Source organism: Fusarium odoratissimum (genome assembly GCF_000260195.1).
Source record: "Fusarium odoratissimum NRRL 54006 unplaced genomic scaffold supercont1.2, whole genome shotgun sequence".
Lineage (NCBI taxonomy): Eukaryota > Fungi > Ascomycota > Sordariomycetes > Hypocreales > Nectriaceae > Fusarium > Fusarium odoratissimum.
Window position 1 is genome coordinate 1,892,842 of NW_022158688.1, and position 16,628 is coordinate 1,909,469.

A 16,628-nucleotide genomic window follows, 5' to 3' on the forward strand; every position below is an offset into this window, starting at 1 on the left:
AAAACGATCCGATCTCACTGACCAATCTACCTTTTCCCCACAAACATTTCCCATTGACTTCTCGGCTCCAGGTAAAGGAAAACAGACTTGGTGCAACCCTTAGTGGCGCACGTGGCTTCTTAACGGTGCGGGACTAGAGCGCTAGCACCTGGGAACTTGCATGGGTTGTGTAAGGGGAGTTTCCATCCCAGACCAGGATTTACGGACCAGGAGACGAACGAGATGGGACGAGGGACGGAACGAGAATAGGAGGAGAGGGGAGAAAAGGAAAGAGAAGAGACGAGAGGAAACAAAAGAAAGTCAGATGAGCGGTGTGTTCCGGAGACGACGGAAAGGTGCTCCTGTCATAGCGTCAACCTCAGCTCTTCAACTTTGTCCATCCTTGGTCAACCATGCACCACACAACAAGGACTGTGCAGCGTCGTGCCCTTTCTTACGCTGGTCTGGTCAGGCCTGGTCAAATTGAGCTGAGTCGTAGAGCGCGCCGTACTGAAGTGTCAGATCTGGGATTAGGCGTTACCCAATGCTTGGGTGGAATGGATATGTATGGTACATCACATCGTGCCAGTAGAGCAGATCTCGCGGGGATCCTTACAAGGCAACTGGCCTAATGCATGGCGTTTATGGGTTCCAGAGCACTGTGCTGTACAGCATCGATGGCCTGCGGACGAGTTGCATAACTGCATCTAACCTAAGGCTAAGCGGAGCAAACGACAACTAACTCAAGTCTCAGTCGGTCGTGTCTTGAGTTTATTATCCATCTACACAGCACTTGTCATCAATTGGTGTCATCATCATCACACAGCGACGCTTGTGGTACCTTGGTGTGGAACAGCCAAGAAATACCCCGCAACCAACCAAAACCATTCTCAACCATGACCGAGGTGAGCCAGGCGAAGCTTGCTGTTTAGTTCCAGCACCTTAGCTGGGTTGTTTTACTTTTTGGCTCTCGCTTTTTTTTGGGGGGGGAGTGGAGAATGCGATGAGAGAAAAGAGTATCTTTTCTTCTTCTCTCACCTCCCAATTCTTTAAGGAACATGGGCTGGACCAGGCTAGTTACTCTACGGGAAAAGTATGTACTGTACGACATTGTCGCTCTGTTCATATCGCTCGCCTGGGTCTTCTGGCTCTCTCCTTGAGACGCTTTTGGCACACCCCCATTCAACCAATGGTGAGCCGTCCAGGGATTCTCGACTAACTAAGTTACCTAGTTCCTCAGTCTGTGAATCTCTTTTTTGAGAATCTTTTCGTTGTTCCCCTTCCCGTCGTTTCTTTTTCTCGGTCAACGCCCCCCTTGCCGGAGCCGTCAAAATGAGACAGTCCCCTTGGCATGAGCCCACGTCAATCCATCAATGTATATACAGTATTCCCCAAGGAGTGTGGAACTAAATTGTTGGCACTGGGGCCATGGATACCTTACATACTGTAGCTGATCTATAGACTACGCTATCCGTACGGAGTGCACTACCTATATTACACTGCACAACAGGGCTGTACGCCATGTATCCATTGGCTGTTTGGACGCCTTGTCCTAGCCTTACTCGCGCGCATGCCTACATGACGGTCAATATTCTATGTACACTACACTACACCACATAGCACAAGACTACATTGACCGGCAATCGTCTTTTCTCAACGGTTACTAGTCTCGGCTTTCTGGCGTCTCTCAGTCGACCGCTATTTGGTATTGGCCTGCAATTCCCGGCCCGGCTACAGGCTCAGGAGTTGGAGTTTGCAATATAAAGTTGCTGTTCGCACCCACGGGAGATGATATGGCGCCAACAAGTCTCACTTTCCTATACAACAAGAACAAGTATAAGAGCCTATCATTTACACTTACCTTGATGCAAATTTGTTTCTCAGACTTCAATTGACCACAGCGAGACTCAATCATGATCATCCCTTCTGTCCTCATCATAGGGGCCGGCAACTTTGGTGCTGCGACTGCGCTCTCACTCCGTAGAAAGGGCAAGGTTCAAGTTACCATTGTCGACACGGCCTATTTCCCCAATCCTAGGGCCGCTTCTCACGACATCAACAAGATCGTCCGCGATGACTATCCGGACAGACTCTACATGCGCCTGCTGAAGAAGGCTATGCCCCTGTGGAGGCAAGACGAGTTATACAAGACTTGGTATCACGAGGTCGGCATGCTTCGTGCTGACTCTACCTCGTTTGGTGAAGAGAGTATCAATTCTTACCGCGACATGGGGATCCCCAACAGGTCGGAGCTTCTGCCTGTCGATGAAGTGCGCCGTCGTTGGAACGGTGCCTTTGAGACGGCTGATTTCAAGGGCGTGGACAGGGTTCTCTGGAACCCTGACGTAGGGTTCGCGGAGGCGGACAAGGCTCTCGGCGCGGTGGTCCAGGCTGCGGTCGACCTCGGAGCCGAGTATGTCGTTGGAGAAGTGACGAAACTCGACTTTGGGTCAGAGGGCCAATGTATTGGTGTTACACTCAAGGACGGCACGACGCTGCGAGCTGACAAGATTCTTCTTGCTGCTGGAGCTCGAACAGCATCTCTACTCGCGCAGAGCGCGCCTGAAAAGCCACTACTCCATGCTGGTGAGAGACTGCTGGCTACAGGAGCCGTGAGTTTCTATGCGAAGCTGTATGGCGCGCAAAAAGACAAGTTCTCAACAATTCCGGTGCTCAAGAATTGCTTACCTCAGGTCAAGGGTACGTACTGTATTGCTTGCATGCTTGTTTGATGTTGCAACCGGGGCGGATATTATCGGTACTTGACTGGGCTGAGCTAACAAGTCATCCGCAGGTGAGGGCATGTCAATCCTCAGCGACGGAACTATCAAGTTCAACTGCGACCTATGCTTTACCAACTATCAAGTATTCCCTCCAACCGGTGAGGCCATGTCAGTTGCGCCTAGCCAGTCCATGTATAACACGTGGACGGGACCTCGATTTCTCAAGTTCTTTGAGGACCGGGCGCGAAGGACGTTCAATGGCCTATATGGCAAGGAAGTCGAAAACATCAAGATTGAGGCCTACCGAATGTGTTGGTAAGCAAGGCCACCCACTCTCATGAGCCTGTGTATGTGTATAGTTATCCGAGCTGACTGGTCTCTGCCACAGGGACGCATCAACACCGACACATGACTTCCTCATATCACCGCACCCGCAGAGCGACAGACTCTACATCGCAACAGGAGGTTCCTTCCACGGATGGAAGTTTCTACCTGTCATTGGCGACTACGTCGTGGACATGATGCAGGGAACCCTTGACAGCGACTTGGCCGATCGATGGGCCTGGGACAAGAAGGGCGGCGATGGCCATTCGGCAAACCCAACATACCAAATCGTCGGGGACTTGCAAGACTGGACCCGTGGTTGGGCAAACTAGGAGACGATAACATTAGTCTCTCCTCCTCTTCGTCCCTGTCCTGACAGAAGCTGAGAAACGACAGCCAAGGCTATGGCGTGGAACTCCTCCGAATAAGTGTGGCAAGATCGAGACCAAGATCAAGCCAACCCAACCAACGGGGTCAGTGACAGCGCCATTGACTGGGATTCAGGCAGGGGCAGGGGTGGTAGCCAAGGGTTTTAGGGGTCGGTCATTGTCACGACATGGGTGAGACGAGCGATGGATTACCCCATGTCTAGCATTGGATCGGCGCCTAACTTTGAAACCCCAGGCCAGACTTCATTGTTTATCCTACCAACGACAGACAGCGCAACGGTATCACTATCGCTATCACTCTGCTCCGCTACGCTACGCTACGGCGCACGATGGATGGATGCTCCAAGCTGAACCACCAACCTGGGAATGACGGTTAATGATGATGGGCACTAAAAGTTTGAGAGCTTGTTCTCTCCTCTCAGCGATGGGCATGGACCCCTGTTATGTGGGCTTCCTGGTTCTCACTAGGTATTTTGGCGTTGCTTTTTCCGGCTTCAGCATGAGCATGAGCATGAAGGACGAAAATCTCTTGGGAGAGATGGAGTATGTGGTTCTTCGCGATATCAATGGGGTTCTTGTCTGTTTCCTTTTTCTGGTCTTTTTTCCCTGCTTAATATTACATCACCTCATTTTGAATCTTCTTTTCTTTTTCTTTTTTATCATGCTGGAACCGACTAGAGAGGTATCATAACATATCATATTTTGCATTTCTTTTTCCATTTCTTTTCAGGTTCCTTTTTCCAACTTCTGTTGTAACACTCAAGTTCGAGTGTCAGATTTCTCATTCGTTCATTTTGCACTTTATTTATTGCTTTCCTAGTCATGTTATGTCGTGGGTATCATGGTCATTCACGGTCAGCATTCTCAAACGCATGGGTATTTAAAACGGTGCCAAGAACTGAGCAAGAGATTTATCTGATGAGCATTATTAGCATTAAGAGGTTGTAAGGTTTTCAATAACACATGCATGATACAAGCACTTGGTTCCAAGCATTTCGCTCGTCTCTCCCTCTCGCCGTCTCCCCGTCTCGGCTCGCCTTCCGGATCCCGTTTCCAGAGTTTGTAGGTATGTATGGACAGTACCTACAGTATGTTATCTCTAACCGGAGAATATTAATGTGAATTAGTGATATGTGACAGAGTCGCAAAAGGGTGAGACTAGACTAAAAGTCAGAGGAGACGGGCGGTAATTACGGTCCACTACGGCACATAATCTTGGCATATCCGTGCTGGGATCAGTTGAGAGAACAGCACCACCTCGCCGGTCGTGGAATTACAATTACAATTACAGTGGTAGGTACTTTGACTACTCTCCTTCTTGGTCGTCGTCTCATACTCACATACATACGTGGGACTAGATCACGAGGAAGTGCAAAAGTTCAGGGTTGACATACGAGGAACGACCCCTGCCACTATGACAGTGGTCAAACCCCTTGTATCGGTAGTTGATGATCCCTGCAAGACTGGTTCCGTTCGGTTAACGGGAGGTATGATACCGATCCAAAGCTCTGGCTAGACTAAATCATGGGCTGGAATCAGAGCCCGTTTCTTCTTCTTCTTCTTCTTCTTCTCTCTCCCTCCCTCCCTCTCCCTCTCCTCTCTCACCATGATCCTTCATGCATGGAGCTGCATTGCATATACTACTACTGTAACTGCAACTGCAAGCCCCTCAGAGATAGGGCGGTCTGCTGGGATCCTTCATCTGAATCGTATGATCGTATCTAGATAACGAGATTCGAGCAGATGGCATTGTGGGTGGTTAGGTTCGTGACCAGGAGCAGATGAAGCAGGGGGGTTGCTGCCGATCTCTCTGGCTTTGACCTCTTGTTGGGGACCTGGTCAAGCTGATGCGATTACGACAGTCTACATGCAGAAGTTACAGTATTCATTAGATCCCTGAACCCAAGGAACGAGGGCCCCAGGGAAATGAGGCTGACGGAGTATGAGTTCCTAGCGACGAGGAGAGTAAAGAGATAACATTTCAGGGGGCAAGGAGATACTAATAAGAGTTGCAGCTATGAAATTAGGCTATTGTGCGATTGACGCTGTGCAAAACTCAGATTTATCGTGTCTTTTTTGATACGTCAGCTCGAGTTGAAGCCCTTGCATGTTTCTTTTTGACTTGTCTCTGGAATTCCGGTTTCAGGAGATTGGTTGGGGGGGGGGGGGGATCTTTATTCCCGATAGGTCTGGCATGTTTTGGTCCAAGGTGTATTCCTGCATACATACATGCATCGTGAGATCTCCGTACCGGTCTGTAGAGTCCAAATAGGCTACTGACTTGGGTAGGCTATATTAGAGGTCATGTGCATGAGGCATCTCGATAGCTTGAGACCGGTGATGAAAGAAAGGACGAGACATGCATGGAAGCACCCAGCATGAATCATTTCTTCTTTTTCGTATCGGTGCACATGACTTGTTATTGTCTCCCTGCAGGTTGGTTCAAGTCTGGACTCTCATCAGTCATCAGTGACATTGGGGCGTGTTGTCGCTGTGATTGTACTCCTTGCTAGCGGACAATATGGCGACAGTGACCTTCACTTCTGAGTCGATTGCCCTTTACCTCAGTGTCCTCAGTCGTATTGGGTCAACCATAGCCACACAACTACATTCTTTGCCATCTCGGCCTGATTATGACGAGACAAGTGCGCGGCATGCGTAACAAACAAAAGCAATAACTCACAGGAAGAGTTGTAACACGACACACCCTGGACTCAACGGCCAAGTGATCGCCACGGCCTCATAAAACGGCATTCTCGAACCGTCCTGTCGATCTCTTTGACAGCCTCGTATGAGTTATCGCTTTCAATTCAGGAGAGAAACCATCCATGTCGTCGATCTCTCACTGACAGAATGTTGTACGTCAGGTATCGACAAGTCAGTTCTGCCAGTGAAGTACATGTACAGTGCGTGCGCATGCATTCATGGCTCTGTAAGATCTTGCTTTGCCTTGCCATGACATTTTGTGGCTTCTATTTTCAGCTTGTCGCACGCAGTAGCCTCACCTGACGATCACTCCCTGAACAGACACTTCAAAGGGGGGGGGGGGGGGGCAGTGCCTAAGTGCTTTGCTTTTTATTAACATTGCTTTTTATGCCATCGACCCCTCAAACTTGAAAGTGACTCTTATGAAGCCAAGAATGTTTGCTTTTTCCAGTTCGTCACCGCATTCTAACGGCGAGTTCATGCACGTTCAAGGAGGTGCCGGAATCGGCGGAGAATGACAAGCAGATCGAATCGGATCGGATCAGGTTCAAATTCTTTGGATCTTGGAATTCCAAGATTTCATCTGGGTCGTGTAAGACTGTGACCATTCTCGTGGAGTTTGGTACCGGTTGGAAAGAGGGTCTAGTGGGTTTCTATTACTTGCATTTATAGGAATAGGGTAAGCTAATGAGATAAAATAGTTTACTAAGGGACAGTAAATCAAACTTCGTTTTACCATTAGATTGAATATAGAGACAGAGAATTCTTTTGTAATGGTTAATTGTTTTGCTAAAAGGATTAGGAGGAGCCTGGCTGCCTGGTTAGATCAATCCCTTGTTCCTCTTCAGCTAATGCGTATAGAGCATCCAGATCCCGAAGATTTTAACGATAAGCAAGCCCCGTTGGCTCAGTGGTAAAGCGTATCACTAGTAAATCAACACGAAATGATAAGATCACTGGTTCGATTCCAGTACGGGGCAATCAACTTTTCTTTTTGGCCTCGATGCTCATTTTTGAGCAATTCAAGCAGACTGAGGAATTTGTACGTGCCACGAAACTAGACCATATCAAGGGGTGTGGTAACCAAATCTTGAGGTGGGACTTGAGCCTTGCGGTCTTCTGAGGGAGCTCGGCTGCACGACATGGAGTTGAGACATCGGTGACCCTCAAGCGATAGGCTATTCTACGACACCAAGAGATCCAGTTGATAAATCACATACTTAATCTGATGCTGATGCACGAGTGTTTACCACGTGCATTATCTCGTCTGCTGGATGATCCATTACATCTCCAGCTGTTGGCAGAAACCACGCACGACATTGAAACTCTGAGAAATGTATAACCGCCATTTCCGAACACTGTAGAAACCATATCGGCAATTCGAAGCATGCCAGATGGCTATCATCGGTTCGCTTAGACCTTCACCGGTCGCTCAAAACTCAAAACCCTCACAGGATCATCCGTCAGCCTCCAGATCGCGGAATACTCTTTTCAGCGACACATCCATGCAAGCAATCTCGATATCATCTCCGCGGCGCATCCCCTCCCTTCGAGTGAGTAAATATTGGGCATTGAGCATTCACCGGTTGGGCTGAGCACCAATAGCTGGGGTTGATGCCCAAAAGGATCTGCAGGGCTTTTCGGTTCCAGAGATAAAAAGAAAAGAAGCTCTTCGGATTTCCATATTCGTTCTCACCGCGGCGGGTATCCTGTCTCGTTTGGTCGCTAGTAGGTTTCACCACCGGTGATATTTGCTTTTCACTCGTGGTCTAGAACACTTATGCCACACGAGATAATCTCGAGGTTGGGCAACAACTTGGGATTATTGTTAAGGCGGGTAACAATTTCAGAAATCTCTTAGATTTGCCGGTAGTCGCGCGCATAAGCCACCAATGGATAGGTTGTTTCCTGTGAGGGCACAAGATGAGGATGACAGACAGTCCTAGACGTGCCCCTTGGGCTGCGAGATGGGGTCGAGGAACCGAGAGCGAGGCCCTGCTGAGGGACGCACCTGGAAGACATTCATCAACACCGACGAAGGCTTGCCAATGTTGGTATGAAAGTAACCCAGAAGCCTCGGATCTGTGGGTTGACAATGTCCTGTATCTGGCTTGATAACAAGCGTCACAATGCAGGAGACGTAATGTAAAGATAGAATCATATAGTTAAATTCAAACGCTTCAATGCTTTCTATACTATCCCAAGCACCATTTTGAGCACAAGTCATGAAAGACGCATATCGGCTAGTAAACTTCAAGGACGTATCGTCCCTCCTCCTTGAGCTTCTCAATCTCCTTGCGAGGATCAATCTTCTTGCCAGCAGCCTTGGCCTCGTGAGCGATAGCCTCCTCGAGCACCTTGGTCACATCAGGTACAGGCCACGTAGGACCGCAGAGGTAGAAGCTACCCTCGTCCTGGATGTAGGCCTTTGCAATCTCCTTGAGGGTCTGACGCATGCGGTCCTGAATGTAAATCTTCTGAGGCTGGTCACGAGAGAAAGCAGAACCGATAAGAGTGACAACACCAGCTGCCAGATAGGCCTCCCATTCCTCACCATAGAGGTACTCCTCACGCTGGTGGCGAGATCCAAGGTACAAGAGGATGGAGCCGATCTCCTTACCCTGAGCCTTCTGCATAGCGCGGTACTGAACAAAGGCACGGAAAGGAGCAAGACCCGTTCCGAGACCAGCCATGATGAGAGGCGCAGTGTCCTTGGTAGGAAGCTTCATGACGGAAGGCTTGACTGAAGCAGTGACCTTGGCACCAACTGGGAGACGGCTGAGGTAGCGGGTAGCATGTCCGTAACGGGTACGGCCACGAGGATCAACCCAGTCAACGACGACAATCATGAGAGAAACTGAGTTGGGAGTAACAGCCTGAGCAGAGGCGATAGAGTACTCTCGGCGCTTGGCAGGGCTGACAATCTTGACGAGGTCGTGGAAGCTTGGGCGAGCTGACTTGAACTCCTCGAGAATGTCAACATAGGTAGCGGTATCGACCTCAGTGCGGCGCTTCAGATCCTCAGCACCAGCGGGGCTGGCGAGAGCCTCAAGCTTCTGCTTCTCAGTCTCATCGGTAGCAAACTCAGCAAGGGCCTCATAGAAGCGCTTGGGAGGCTTGCCAAGAATATCGACATTCTGGACAAGGGCCTGGAAGACAGTACGGGTCTCGAGGAGAGCAGGATCCTCACGGGCAGGAACCTGGACGAGCTCGGCAGGGTTGAGGCCGTAAAACTCGATGAACTGGTTGACCTCTTCCTCGTCGTTCTCGGCGTGAATGCCCAGAGCCTCACCGATCTTGTAGGTCAGACCGGAGTCACCAAGATCAAATTCGATGTGGAAGATGTTGCGGTCGTAGTCTTGAGGAGTAAGTCGGCGATTCTCCTTGACAGTGATGGTGGAGGTCTTGACAGACAACTCGGGTCGCAGAACGTTCTTGGTGCCGTAAGCCTCCTTGAAAGCAAGGGACTTGGCAGCAGCCTGCCAGTCACGGAGCTCGAAAGTCTCCTCAGCTTCCTCCTTGTCGTGGACGACGAAGCTGTTGCTCTGGATGGTAGCAGGAAGATTGGGGTCAACAAAGTCGGCATCAACCTCAGCCCAGGTGGAGGGAACCTCGAAATGACGGAGGCAAAGGCCGACAGCATCCATGGACTCCTCCAGAGTAGGAGGGTGACCCTCAGCGAGGATGTGCTTGGCGATATCCTCGGGGGTATAGTCAGGAAGAGCAACCTTCAGGAAGGACAGCTCGAGTAGCAGTTTGGAGAAGAGAGGGTCCTTCTCGAAAGCAGGCGAATAGGAAGAGTCGAGGATGAAGAGCTCAGCCGCCTTCTCCCGGAGTCCCTTTCGGAACGTGAGAGGGAGACGCTTCTCGACCTCGTCATCCTTGAAGTTGGAGAGCTTCACAATGACCTTGCCACCCTCGACGAGACCCCTGAGGACATCAACCTCCTGAAGAATCTTCTCGTCACCGACGACAATAGTATTGGCACCGTCAATGTCGTAAGGAGCCTCGAGGGCCTTCTTGGAGGCTCGGAGGTCACTTCGAACGAGACCGCCTTGGGTGAGGTTGTCGAAAATCTCGTTAACATAAACGTTAGAGGTGGATTCTTTGGAGAGCAGGTTGCCAATAACACTGGGAGAGTTGAGAGCAGAAGAGTTATCGAGGTCCCAGAAGGTGAACTGCTGAGCCTGGACGAGAGAAGGCAATTTCTTGGCCTGGCCCTCGTTGCCAAAGATCTTGTGGAGAGTGTTGACCAGACCCTGAGGAGTGAAAGTCTGAGCAGGGGTGTACTTAATGTCGAGAACCGCAGGCTCTTTGTCAAATTTACCAGAGAAAGTGACAGCAGTCAGGACATCACTGTAGAGAGCAGACTGGGTAGCCTCATCCTCAACAGCGAGTTCGTCTTTGACCTGACCAAGGACGGCGATTGTACGAGCAGAAGCAGGGATGGCCTTGATGAAAGCCTCCTCAATGAAGGGGCGGTAGATTCGCACGTTGATGACACCAACCTTGGCGCCATCAGCAGAGAGCTTGGCCAGAACCTCCTTGGCCACCTGTGACTCGACGCTGCCGAAAGCAACGAGGACAACGTCAGGGGACTCATGGCCGTGGTACTCAAAAGGCTCATAGACGGTACCGAGCTCATCGTTGAAAAGCTTGAGAAGCTCAACAACCTTACCGGCGGTGTCAAGACGAGTGTTGAGCTTGCCAGCCTCGACAGAGAGCTTGCTGTAAAGATCGGCAACACCGTTCTCGCTCAAAGCATCAACGACACGGAGAGTCTCGCGAGCGACGCGGACACCATCGTAGATGTGAAGAGTAGGAAGAAGGGTAGCCAAGAGAGTGGCGAAGATAGACATGTGCTGAGCTTCATAGGTGGAGGTGCTAGCAACAAGTCCAAGACCAAGGTCCTCGGCAAGGCGCAGAGCAGAGTCGTAGTTGGAGATCAGACCCTTGCTATCAGAATAGTCAAGAGCGGCGACGTGGGCGACGAAGGGGCTGGAAACGCCGTAGAGGAGAGAAAGCTGGTCGAGGGTTCCGCGCAGTTGCTGGAGGCTGCCTGAGGGCGCAACCAGGGACTGGGGAATGTGACGCTTGGAGACATCGAAGTCGGGAGAGAAGATGTAGCCAAGAGCGAGAGCACCAGCGCCAATTCGAGTCTGGAGAGGCAGAACCTCGGTGGAGTATCCGTGGATGTTCTTCTCGCTCTTGGAAGCCCACTCCTTAAGTGCGATATCGAGGTCGAAGGTCTCGGGAGAGTAAGAGAAGATCTTATCGGACAGCTTATAGGCGATCTGCTGAACGAGGAGTTGGGCGGTCACATAAGTCGGGCCAGAGATTGATGATAGAGGAACCTGCTGGCCGAAAGGGAGGCTGGACGACAATTTGTTGAAGTCTGCCGAGTTTGTCTTGGCCACAGGGACCGACTCTTGGTGAGGCATCTTAAGGGTCTTTGGAGTCAATGAAGAGAAAGAACAAAACCCCGCGGTTGACTGTTGACTTTCAAGTCAAAGGAGATGGTCTACCAACTGAAACTCAAGTCGCTGGTTCTGAAGCGAGATGAGATACTTTCAGGGTGATGAGGACTGAAGAAGAGTAAGGAGGAGAAAGGGCGGAGTCAAAAGAGAAGCAAAAGAACCCTCCAAGAGGCGACTCAACGGAGTAACCGTAAGGAAAGCCATGGCGCCGATTTACTCTATTTTCCCCTGTCTCTGCCCTTGAATTGGACGGATCTTGCTCGGTCTTGAGAATTGTTGATGCTTCGACAGAATCACGCAATTGAACTAGGCCGACTTCGGAAAGGACTTTAATGTCGCAAGATGGGAAAGTGGGATGACAAAAACAGCTGCGCCAGCTTATATGAGAATCTCGGCTTCTGAGTGGTCTTTAATTTATTTACTACCCCACATGAAAGACTGGTTCCCAATGGAGACCCCGAAATTCCGATCCCTCCTGCCGGGGACAACTTTTTTTTCTAGCGCCCCCGATGGTCCGACCGGCACTCGGCGATCTCGCAATCGGTTGCCGTTCTTTGCTTGACCATCAACCTTAGCTAAGCTTCGGAGGCAACACCGAGACTTTACTGAGTGTCAAGATCCAATCAATTAACAGTGTTTAGTATTGCTTATACTACGCCATATTTTAGGCAATGAGAGAGTGTGGCAGAGAGTGATATTAGTCAACTTGATGAGTCAGCTTGACAACATGTTTCTAGAGGGCCGTTTCTAAACTCCTCCAACAGACATATCTCATCCATCACTCGAAATCTTCATTATTTTCAATAAGCTAATAGCATATGATGAATGTGGGGCTTCATATCAGTTTGATATAGTTCGGTGGTGATAAAATGATTTGCCATAAACGTGTGTTTCACATCGATGATAGCGGTCCAAGTGCTGGTCCTTACATGATTAATATAGATATTAGATCAGCGATCTTTATTCAGATACTAACATAAACAAAAGACTGAATTGTGCGTCATTTCCGAGACTTCGGCCTTTCTGGGAGATATAGCCATTCAAATGCTGTCCAGTTATAAATTCAAAGATAACCAGAGTGTCTTGTCATCGTGACAGTGACATGCCTTTTCAAACAGCGAGAAAGGGCAAAAGTAAGACGGTAAATTAAAGCTATAGATTATTTCTCCTATCAAGCACATGTTTCATAGCATATGGATAGTGTGGGATCCACGAATCTACCAATATTCTTCTATAAATATCAAACACCATTATTAACAATATACGACTCAGCGATTGTCGTACATTCCACTCGTCACTGGCTGAGCGGAACATTCTTAGCCGCGATATAGGACAGAGTTATCGCGTCTATCATTGTGTCTTTTGAAATATGCCTGTAATTCAGCTAAGAGGAATTTGCCAAGTCATATATGTCTACGAGTTGTGCCACATCGTGAACTGACGCCCGAACGTTAGCAAAGGCCAATGACTAACTATGAAGTATTCATGTTGCAACATGCTTGGCAAAATTCCGAGTCGTGATCTAGATCAGAGGGCATTTGCCACTGAATTCCATTGTATGACTTGGCACACTTTCTACAGCTGCTGTTGTTTATTATGATGGCCGGTTTCATATTTTGTCACTTACAAACCGTGTACTCTTGGTACCTTGGTGGGACATACGCATACTCTCATGTACCTGTGGTGAGCGTGTGATGCCATCCGGCATGATTGGGGCCTTTGAATTACCGGGCAATTATCTTGAAATGACAACCGTTCATGACATCTGTCAGGGAAGAGAAAAAAATGTCTGGGTTCGTTCAAGACCGTTGAGATCTTGAACCTCTACAAGAGTAGGAACCGAGTCCGCGATATAACAAATACTAAAGACTGGTGCTAAGGGCCTGATCATTGATGCCTCCTACGATGAAGGTACATGTCTGCCATAAACCTAATCTTGGCGTCCAATAGCTATTTGCATTACGCAAGAGGCGGACTATGATGTTACTAGAGAGCTACACACGCTAGCTTTAGTACTTACTCAAATACGTCGCTTGGCAGATGGAATTTGCCGATAGCTGGAATACCAGTTTAGGTGCTAAAACACTCCTATTTAAACCTACGATGATTATCGGTAGCGTCGAACCGTGTCAGACAAGACAATCCGGCTTCGAATTGTGGAGTACCCGGAGAATTTTAATCCAATGCTCAGGGTCCTGTATGCGTCGTGGTCTGTGTAGAGGAATGCGGCTTATATGTCTGGACCAGACTACTGGGAAGTTAGGCCATTTCCGGGTTATATCCTCAGACATCATTGGCCTCTACCACAATGGCTTCACATAGGTCAAGGCACGACTCATAAGATGGATCGTCATCGCATCTCCAGATCCGTCTATCGAGGCATGAGTCAGCTAGTCCTATCTGAGCTTAACTAGGTGGCCACTGCGAAGCCATCGCGTGGTTTTCCATCGCTTTCTTGCCTATACGGGCAACCATCCGCCCGTTAATGTCTGGCTAGAGCTATGGCCACGCGACGCCTCCATTCTCTAGCTTCTGGATTCATTGTTCCTGCGTCAAATTGGGTCTGGGTGGCGGTATATCCGGTATTTGGCTACGATGAGGCGCTTGCTTAATCGTGTAGCTGGTCATGGCAATGGTGCCTCTTCAGGGTCTCGTCCGTTTCGCCCCAGAAACCTGGAATGATGGCATAGATTCATGGTTTACGCGAGAAGCGGCTTCTAGTGCAATCTCTGATTCGTACTTAAGCCTGAAACAAGAACTTCCGGAGTGAACTTGACCTTCTTTCATAACCAACACTCTCATTCATTATCAAAATACGCTCTCTTCCCACCTCTTGTCTCTCCTTCCATTAATCTTCACACCGTCCTTTGAACCATGGTTCAACTTAAGAGTTTCGCAGCTATTGCTACCACCCTCCTTGGCTGTTGTCTAACAGCACCTACAACTCCTTCTGGCGTCGACAGCACAATCCCTGGCAGCTACATCATTACCCTCAAGTCTGAGATCAAGGCCACTGCAGTTAAGGCTCATATAAAATGGGTTGACGGCGTTCACAAGCGAAGTCTCGAGAAGCGTGATGGCGACAATGGCGTCGAGAAGACATTTGAGACCGAGGCTGGTTTTCACGGATACTCTGGTACATTCGACGACGAGACGGTAAAGCAGATTAAGAAGAGCCCCGAGGTAAGATATCTAAACCTCAGCAACGTGCTTGATGTCTAACAATTGAAATAGGTCGTCCGTGTTGAGCCTGACCGTAGAGTCAAGTTAACATGGAACGCTTTCAAGCGTCAAGAACAACCCGTGGAACCAGCACCACCAGCAGAAACGACAAGTCAAGAAGGCGAGGACACTGAAGATGAGGATGATCAGCTTGAGAAGAGAAGCGAAATCAACCAAAAGACAAGCACATGGGGCCTCGGAACCATCTCACACCGCAACAAGGGCTTCCAGAACTATCTCTACCACAAGCAAAGCGGTTCTGACTCGTTTGCCTACCTTGTTGATAGCGGTGTCCGTACCACCCATAAGGAGTTCCAAGGCCGGGCCAAAAATGGCTGGACAGCCTTCCGAAAAGATTATGTTGACCGACTGGGTCATGGTACTCATGTTGCTGGAACCATTGCTGGAAAGACCTTCGGAGTCGCTAAGAAGGCCAAGGTCATTTCTGTCAAAGTCTTTCAGGGCGACTCTGCAGATCTTTCCGTCATTCTCAACGGTATTGAGTGGGCCGTCAACGATATCATCAAGAAGAACAGACAAGAGTTCTCAGTGATCAACCTCTCTCTTGGTATCGATGGTGTATCTGGGGCGCTCAACGACATTATCAAGAATGCCGCCAAGTCCGGAGTCATCTTTGTAGTCGCCGCCGGAAACCAAGGAACAGATGCCAAGACTAAATCTCCAGCTTCTGCTCCTCAGGCCATTACTGTTGGAGCCATTGACAAGAACTGGAGAATCCCCAGCTGGTCCAACTACGGCAGCTCTGTAGATATGATGGCCCCGGGTGTCAATGTAGTTTCTGCCTCGTGGCTCAGCGACAACGGCACCTACATTGAGAGCGGTACCTCAATGGCCACTCCTCATGTTTCTGGTCTTGTGCTGTACGCGCAGTCCGTGTATGGCATTACCGGCGTTGCTTCCACAACCAAATACATCAAGAAGTACGCCACCAACAATAAGATCGTCGGTAGCCGCCGAGGCTCACCAAACCGGATCGCCAACAACAACAACTTTGCTCAAAGCAGATGATTCTCGATTTGCTTAGCCCGAGTTCGACTAAAATAAGAGACTGCGGGCAGGAGGGATGATCAAGCAAGGCGTTTGGGATTGAGAATAAGCATACACGGGATAGCGATTGTTTTGTTTTTATATAGACTTCGATTCGATCTTTACCAATATACCTCAATACCATCTCTTTTGACCTGGGAGTCTTGATGACCATTTTTCCTTGTGATATTTCACTGCGCGAGGCATGTCATTAAAGATTTGAGGTTTTAATCTGTTGATGACCAGAATCCGAGGCGATACAGTCTTGGACCTTCTTATTCTCGGGTTGAGTCAGTTGCTCTTCGTTCGCAATCTCCCACAAGTTTTCATTCTGCGCTCAGAGATGTCTCTTATAATCTCCAAACAAAGCGAGGCTCAAAATAGTAGTGGTGTTAGGGCTTGCCCTTTGTCTATGGTCCGCCTAGTATCCCCGTTGAGCATGGATGGACACAGATGGTGATGGACTCCGTGTTGATCAAGAGTGCCCTTTCCTGTCAGTTATATACCTATGTATATGCAATTTTTGGGGTTTGTGTATCCCCTGGAAGTATAGTAACGGCCTGTATCTGTCGTTGGAGTTACACTTGTCAGGCAACCGACTGACGCATGTTTCATCGCACTCCTAACTACCAGTTATGGTATATAGGTAGGAATAATTACTGCATTCGACCAGCCACACTAAGAACGTCTATGATCACCAGGCCTGAGAGAAGCACGAAGAAAGTTGGCTTTAAAAGAGTGAATAGTGGGCCGATTCTCTT

At 49.2% G+C, this 16,628-nt stretch overlaps 3 protein-coding genes and 1 non-coding gene across 5 annotated transcripts; 3 read left to right on the forward strand and 1 right to left on the reverse strand.

Annotated features, from left to right (window-relative positions):
• The first annotated feature begins 1,739 nt into the window (after positions 1-1,739).
• FOIG_02270 (uncharacterized protein) lies at positions 1,740-4,592 on the forward strand. Of its 2 annotated transcripts, XM_031199511.1 has the most exons (4): positions 1,740-2,679; positions 2,774-3,017; positions 3,091-4,481; positions 4,543-4,592. In XM_031199511.1, the coding sequence occupies exons 1-3, from the start codon at positions 1,893-1,895 to the stop codon at positions 3,356-3,358; spliced, it is 1,299 nt and encodes a 432-aa protein (XP_031071548.1). In that variant the 5' UTR covers positions 1,740-1,892; the 3' UTR covers positions 3,359-4,481; positions 4,543-4,592. The 2 variants fall into 2 exon arrangements, with proteins under 2 accessions (XP_031071548.1, XP_031071549.1); XM_031199512.1 differs by lacking the exons at positions 3,091-4,481; positions 4,543-4,592 and having other exon boundaries at positions 2,774-3,071.
• A 2,205-nt stretch (positions 4,593-6,797) lies between these two features.
• On the reverse strand, positions 6,798-11,917 carry FOIG_02271 (sulfite reductase (NADPH) flavoprotein alpha-component). Its single transcript, XM_031199513.1, has one exon. It carries the CDS (start codon positions 11,560-11,562, stop codon positions 8,365-8,367), a length of 3,198 nt encoding a protein of 1,065 aa, XP_031071550.1. The 5' UTR covers positions 11,563-11,917; the 3' UTR covers positions 6,798-8,364.
• Positions 7,018-7,101, forward strand: FOIG_02272. The gene has a single exon. It is a non-coding gene; the product is annotated as a tRNA-Thr (tRNA).
• A 2,145-nt stretch (positions 11,918-14,062) lies between the features above and the next one.
• FOIG_02273 (uncharacterized protein) lies at positions 14,063-16,028 on the forward strand. Its single transcript, XM_031199514.1, has 2 exons — positions 14,063-14,781; positions 14,833-16,028. The coding sequence occupies exons 1-2, from the start codon at positions 14,473-14,475 to the stop codon at positions 15,847-15,849; spliced, it is 1,326 nt and encodes a 441-aa protein (XP_031071551.1). The 5' UTR covers positions 14,063-14,472; the 3' UTR covers positions 15,850-16,028.
• The last annotated feature ends 600 nt before the right edge of the window (positions 16,029-16,628 follow it).